Genomic DNA, 7,500 nt, shown 5'->3' with positions numbered 1-7,500 from the left:
TGCTGTGTGAAATGTCAATACAAACAGAATGTGATGATTTGCAAATCATATAAACCCATTGCAAATAAAACAAAGACAACATTTCATTTTATTAAAAATATATCCATATTTTGAATCTGATGTCAGCAACACGTCTCTATAAAGTTGTTCCAGGATCATGTTCACCACTGAGCTGCATCAACTCTTCTTTTAACAACACTCTGGAAACCTTTGGGAACTGAGGAGACCAGTTTCTGGAGTTTTGAAAGTGAAATGTGGTCCCATTCTGGCCTGATAGAGGATTTCAGCTGCTCAACAGTTCAGGGTCTGAGCTGATAACAAGCTGGATGGTCCCTCTCCTCTTTAACCTGGAGGATGCAGCGTCCATGATTTCCAAACAGAATCTCAGATTGTGATCCATCAGACCTCAGGACAGTTGTCCACTTCACCTCAGTCCATCTTCAATGATCTCGGTCCAGAGAAGGCGGCGGTGTTTCTGGATCATGTTTCTATCTGGTTTCTTCTTTGGAGAGTTTTAACATCATTTGTGGACGCAGCGATGAACTGTGTTCACAGACGATGGTTTTCACAAGTGTTCCTGAGCCCATGCAGTGATTTCCACTCCAGAATAGTGTGTTTTTAATGCAGTGCTGCCTGAGGGCCCGAAGATCACCACCATCCAATATTGGTTTCCAGCCTTGTCCCTTGTGTTCAGAGATTTCTCCAGATTCTCTGAATCTTTTAATGATCTTATGAACCGTAGACGATGAAATCCACTAATTCTTTGTAGTTTTACGTTGAGGAACATTATTCTTAGATTGTTGAACTATTTTCCAACAGTCTTTCAGAGTGGTGAACCTCTCCCCATCTTCACTGATGAGAGACTCTGACCTCTCACCAACACAAGGTGGGTTTTTTAGCATTATACAAATTTTCCAGTCTTTTGTTGCCCATCCCAACTTTTTTGAGACGTGTTGCTGCCATCAAATCCCAAATTATATTTTTCATAAAACATTCAAATTTCTCAGTGTTTTTATTGCTCTCTCTTTTGACATCTTGTCTTTGGTCTATTTTCAATTAAATATGGGTTCATGTGATTTGAAAATGATTGCATTTTGTTTTTGATTACATTTTACACAGCGTCCTAACAGTTTTGGAAACGGGTTGTATTTCGGACTTGTCAAAAGATCGTCATCATTGCAACACTTACAGACCAAAATAATCTTTGTTCCTATAGATTTTTTTGTTAACTTTAGAAGAGCAAAACCTAAACTTGTGGAAAATGGTGAAAGAGGGCACATATAATACTAAAATAGTTTGTGTCTATAATATTACATTACATTTGAAGCCCTATAACTTTGGCAACCATTTGGATTTCTTTATCGCTGTGCAGTCTCAAAGTTGTTTGTTGTCGAATAAAACAGCAGAGCTGCTTTTTGTAACAGCTGTGGACTAGTATTTGTGATAAAGAAATGATGCTGCACAGCCCTTCAAACAGATGACTTGGACATGTCACAGCAGGAAAACGCTGCTGTCAATAAAATGAATAATGGATCAATTCTATTTAAAACATTTCCCCTCAGGGATTAATAAAGTAACTACCTAACCTAACCTAACCTTATCGCTTTCTGTTTCGGGGTCCTGGTATTGAGTGAGCTGGCTCAGTGTCACAGCTAATGTGAGTCAAAATGCCTGCTGTGAAAAAGGTTTGTAGGAGCTCTGTATTCAAATACACTAAGGGTCTGATTTACTGAAGGTTTGTGTGTAAAATCAGGTGCAAACTTCAAACCACCCGCAAACAAATGTCCATCAGATCTACTGACGCAGGAGAAGTGATTGTTGTGTATTTTAGTACGACTGAAGGTTTTAATCAGATGGACATCAGAAGAGACGGCTGCTCTTATTGTGAAGGAGACACGGTTGCTCTTATTGTGAAGGAGACACAGGAAACCAGAGAATATGTAGAGAACCAGGTTTTACACCCGTTAAACATTTCTGATGTCAGAGGGAGAAATTAATCAGACATGTCGTTTGTCCAGCGATGATATTTCTGAGTTATTGAATGAACTGAAAGATGATTGACAGCCAACAACAAGGAGGAGCCACGAGATACCAGCAAAGTCAGAACTTCTTCCGACTCAGCATTTTGCTGCCTCTGGGTGGTTCCAGCGTATCTCTGCTTGGATCTCCCTCCAGTCCTGTTGTTCAGGTGAGCTGTCACATCCTGAATGAGTCCTGCAGAATTCACAGGTAGCTTCATCTGGTTCACGAGACCTCCAGGAACTCCATGAAACATCAGCTGCTCATCACAGAAAGATCTGGACCTGCTGATCAGTGTCTGTTAGAGGATCTCATCCACCGTCCTCTTTTATTTACCCACGTTTTATTATCAAGCCTTTTTTTCACCTTTTAGTTTTTCCCTCAGTCTTGACTTTCTTGCTGATAATCTCCTATAAAGCGTTTTGTTCTTGTTATATTTATATTTCTTAATTTCAGTGGGATCATATTTCCTTTTGCGGTCACTCTGTTTTCCATTGCTGGAATCTCTTTAACACACAAACCCTCATTTAAATACAGATTTGCACCTGATTTCAATGACGTAATTACTCAGTAAATCACCTGCAAAACGGGTGCAAAAAAAATTGCAAACTTTTGGAAGGAAAACGAAATTTATTACCTTTATTTGAGATGTAAGTAAATCAGGCCCAAAATGTCCAAAGCTAGCTGAATCTCTTTTTACTGAGTAAAAGGCAGCAACAAGGCCTCTGTCCTCCTTTGGAGTAACTCTACTCTCATGCTTGTGAGGATCAGTGGATCTTCTGGCTGCTGAAGGACAGAACGCGAGGCAATGGTTCTCCACATGTTTCCTAAAGCTAAGCTTCAGCAAGTGGCTGTGGAGCCCTTTCTAAGCTCTGTGTGCACCCCCAGCCCGGTGACCCAGCTACCTGTGTTGCTGAGTTGTCTGTCAGGATGAGCTTGGCTCCCTCGATGACGGCCATGTAGGAGAAGCGGAGCTGGTCGGGGGTCTGGATCAGCCCCATGCGGTATTCTCTCATGGCCAGTAGCACCTTCTGTATGTCCACCGATGAAGGGTTCTGCCTCCTGTCCATCTGAAAAACAGACTGCCATGTTTACAGAGTACAGCGGGAGAGATTGTGCAGCTCAGCCAGTGTCTTCACTAAATACTGCATCCCTTCATGAAGTCATGTATGAAGATGATGAGAAACTGGACTTTTTCTTTAAAACATGAGTTTACTGTTCCTTCAGAGTTGCACACTGAAAACTCTGTGAGGGTTTGGTTTGATCAGATTTTTGATATCTACGTAATATTAATAAAATCAAGAAAACGCAGAAAAACTCATTCGTGCGTTTGTTACTTCTAGACTAGATTATTGTAATTCCTTGTTGTTAGGATGTCCAAATTACTCATTAAAAACCTGCAGCTGATCCAAAATGCTGCAGCAAGAGTACTGACAGGATTTATCAAGAGAGATCATATTTCTCCAGTTTTATCTTCTCTTCACTGACTTCCTGTGAAATCAAGAATAGAATTTAAAGTTCTCTTGATGACTTACAAAGCTCTACATGACCAGGCTCCATCATATCTTAGAGATCTTATAGAACCATATAATCCTAGCAGAGCACTTCTCTCTCAGTACGCTGGTCTACTTGTGGTTCCTAGAGTTTCCAGAAGTAGAATGGGAGGCGGAGCTTCAGTTTTCAGGCTCCTCCCCTGTGGAACCAGCTCCCAGTTTGTGTCGGAGGGGCAGAAACCCTCTCTAGCTTTAAGATTAGACTCAAAACATTCCTTTTTGATAAAGCCTATAGTTAGGGCTGGCTCAGGTAGACCTGAACCAACCCTTAGTTATGCTGTTATAGGCCGAGGCTGCTGGAGGACCTCGTTACATGCTGAGCTTCTTTTCTTTCCTCCTCCTCTTTAACTGACTCATACCTCACCATCTTCTTCTCTCCCATAGTTTCTTCTTATTATCTGTTGTCTCCATTCAGTTCCTTCACTCGTGTAGTTTCTGTTCTTTCTTTTCCAGATGTCCCGTCATGGAGCTGCATGTCTCTGCTCTGTGATTGTTGTCTCCACCAACAGTTCTTCTCTTCTATCTCTATGCTGTCCTTTTCTCTCTCTCTGCTCTCCTCTCACCCCAACCGGTCGAGGCAGATGCTCCACCCACCTCTGATCCTGGTTCTGATAACAGATGCTCCGCCCACCTCTGATCCTGGTTCTATTAACAGATGCTCCGCCCACCTCTGATCCTGGTTCTGTTAACAGATGCTCCGCCCACCTCTGATCCTGGTTCTGTTGGAGGTTTCTTCCTGTTAAACAGAGTTTTTCTTCCCTCTGTTGGAGGTTTTTCTCCCTTAAAGAGGAGTTTTTTCCTCATAGCTTATGTGGGAATTGTTGAATTGTTGAATTGATGAATTGTTGAATTGTTGAATTGATGAATTGTTGAATTGATGAATTGTTGAATTGATGAATTGTTGAATTGTTGAATTGGTGGTTTCTCTGTATAATATTGTAAAGTCTTGCTGTAACGACTTTAATGTGTTAAGTGCCATGAAATAACCTTTGTTGTGATTTGGCACTATGTAAATAAAGTTGAATTGAATTGAATGTAACTGACACTGACTAACCAGCATCCAAACTGTTATCAGATTTAGAGTCAAGCATTGCTAAAATCTGATTGGTGTGAGTGACCACATGACATTTTTGAAACTAAATCCCACCCACTTCAAACTAGTGAGTAGCGCACAGGGGGAAGAACATGTGGTACACCCAAACTGTTGTATCTTTGGCAGGAAGTAATGTGTTCATGAAGAGGCCCATCACTAACAGTAGGAAGGTCCAGGTGATCCAGATGGTGAGAAGTTGATTTATAGTTATGGTCATTAATTTCTCTCATTTTACAGCACTTTAATTAAAATGAGACAGACAGATATTTCTCTCCAGCACTGACCAGTGAGTACATTCACTGAAGCACAGGACTTTACTCTTGTAATTCAATGGAAATCAGAGAATTAGATATCGTGCTGTTTGGTATTCTACTGTTCTCCTCTACAATTATAATTCTAAGAACTCTGATTAAGATTTTACATGGAAACATGTGATGAGCTCGGGGCGACCCATTAGACAAGTGGTGAGGGTGTATACCACATGGGTCCAGGGAGATCCTTAAAAGATCCCTGCCTGAGGGGCCGGGGGGGGGGGGGCATACTCTGAGAGGTCAGTGAATGATGAGGTAAGGGACTGCAGCACCATGCACTGCTGATTTGTTAAGTGCTCTATCAGCATTTAAAGGTATTTTCTACAGCATTGTTGTAAACCTGCCATTTTAAAAATGTATAACTGCCAACAGGTTGTTCTGCTGGTTGCCTGGATACGGTGGTCTAAAGTCTTAAGAACCTTTGGACTGACAATCAAGTCCAAGATTTGTTGGCCACTTTTGCAGAAGATGACACTTGGAGAGAATCTGAGACTGTCACACTTTGGTACGTTACTAAACTTATTTTCTTAGTCTGGACTTTGGCCATTTTGTGGAAACACCAATCACGATGTGCTGGAGAACTTTTGCTCCTGGAAAGTTCCTGGACATTAAATCTTGTGGAAAAAAACCACCTCAAGAGTTGTGTTAGTTTGTATTGTTTCCACCTAACAGACATTTATCCTCTAAATGTCCCAGACGGTTTCATTTTAATAACTGTTTGGCCAACCCATATTTCATAAACAATTATTTAAGAACATCCTATCCCAATCCGCATCGCAGAGCTGTATTTATTCTTAGAAACCACTAATCTAAAATACTTCTGCACTTTTACGGAATCAAGATTTTGATAGCAGGACTTTCTTGTAATTTGATATTTTTGCATTGTTGTGTTTCCCCTTTTATTCAAGTAAAAGACGTGACTATGTCCACCAGGCGGTCTCTATTTTTCTATGAAGGTCTGTTTGGGTTGAACTGACCCGCAGCATTTTTTTAATGAGTCTACTTTTCCTTCAATGCATTAACTCAATGATTCATGCCTCAAGTGATGATGAGGTGCTCTACTTGGATACAAGTAGTGGTACTTGGATGGGTACCTGTTGGTACCCACTTCGTGCTACTTTTCTATCTGCAGCTATCAGCACATAAACATAATCAGAGGATGAACATGATTGATGAAAACATCAATCTTTTAGGAAACTGTGGTCAGTGCAATCATTAAGCAACAGTTCCCTTTAACTCTATAACTCTCTTTAACTATTCTAAGTGAAAATGATGTCCCTCCCCTTTCTCACCAGGACCAGGCAGGTGTCCACTAAGGCAAAGGTCCCTGAGCGTCCAATCCCCGCGCTGCAGTGCACCACTGAGGGCCCATGCTCCGGGTCCAGCGAGCTGGATTCCCGAACTTTGAAGAGGAAGTTGAGGAAAGAGGCAGGAGATTCTGGAACGCCAAAGTCAGGCCACGTGGTGTAGTGAAAGTGGTAGATCTCTCTGGACTCCGCCGTCTAGGACAGAAAACGTGATGCCTGCCATGACTGGAGCATTGTATAGACACGGTTTTGCATGACTGAACTGATTTGTCACTTTAAAACATCGCACCCGGTGGAATCAGAGCCTTTTTCAGCCACATAAAATCAAACTGAGATGCTAAAATATTCTGAGCCGTGTTTAGAACCTTCAGCTGCTCTGAAAAAAAAGTATTTCATAGGAAAGTAATGAAAAGAGTTTATTTTCTAACACGGTGTTGGACTGACAGAGACAAAAAGCAGCGGTCACATCTCTGCAGATAAAATGATGACACTGTGTCGAGGCTTCCTTTCATGCTCACCTTTGTGTTTTGCAGTTCGAGCACTCGGATTGTGTAATAGGACTGGTCCTCCTCTGAGAGTAGCCTCACAACAAACCCTGTGTCAGTGAAGGACATCTGCAGCTCCTCTGTGGTGGGCCAGTACTGCGCACACTTTTCCTGGTGAGATAGAAATGATTTAACTCAGTCTGGGATGGGACGCCATGAGCCCCCAGTATTATGAAGGACATATTGAGTTCAGTATTGTGAGCGGAACAGATGGAGGTGGAACTGGTATCCGTCACTGGGAGGACCGAGCTTATTATGGAGTCATTCTACAAATTCTGGAAATCTGTCTTTACCAAGAAATACCACTACCAACATTCAGGAAAGTGCATGAACTAAGAACACATCTGATTGTGTTACTTTCCTCAGGGTAGTCACCTGTTACATGTTATTGTATTATAGAGTACCTGGCAGCTCCTATCCACACATCATCACCAGTCATAACACATTTAACTGATTCAAAGTTTTGGAGGTTATCAGAAACTTCAGAGTTTAGGATTTGTAGCCTTCATCTGTGCACAATTTTGTGACATCACAACTAGTTTGGAACCAAACATGGTCCGAGTTCACGATGACATCTAGATAAATGTGATGTGGAAACTTGAAACCTGAAGAGCACAAACAATCAGAATGAACTTTTCAGTGAAGCTGGAGACATCTTGTGTTCACAAGTTT

At 41.5% G+C, this 7,500-nt stretch overlaps 1 protein-coding gene across 5 annotated transcripts in view; it reads right to left on the bottom strand.

Moving 5' to 3' along the window:
* Window positions 1-7,500, bottom strand: part of ptpn2a (protein tyrosine phosphatase non-receptor type 2a) — a 23,509-nt gene that overhangs the window by 2,608 nt on the left and 13,401 nt on the right. For all 5 annotated transcript variants that reach the window (XM_069142094.1, XM_069142095.1, XM_069142097.1 and 2 more), the window contains exons 5-7: window positions 6,802-6,939; window positions 6,269-6,478; window positions 2,925-3,089 (exon numbers count right to left, since the gene is read on the bottom strand). In XM_069142094.1, the coding sequence (XP_068998195.1) occupies window positions 2,925-3,089; window positions 6,269-6,478; window positions 6,802-6,939 (513 nt within the window). The remainder of the gene's footprint in view (window positions 1-2,924; window positions 3,090-6,268; window positions 6,479-6,801; window positions 6,940-7,500) is intronic.

Source organism: Embiotoca jacksoni, unplaced genomic scaffold, assembly GCF_022577435.1.
Source record: "Embiotoca jacksoni isolate LCO1_2020_lvr unplaced genomic scaffold, fEmbJac1.0.p SCAF_97, whole genome shotgun sequence".
In the NCBI taxonomy this organism is placed as follows: domain Eukaryota; kingdom Metazoa; phylum Chordata; class Actinopteri; family Embiotocidae; genus Embiotoca; species Embiotoca jacksoni.
Note: the sequence above shows the minus strand (reverse complement) of the source record. Positions and strands in the feature narration are given on the sequence as shown.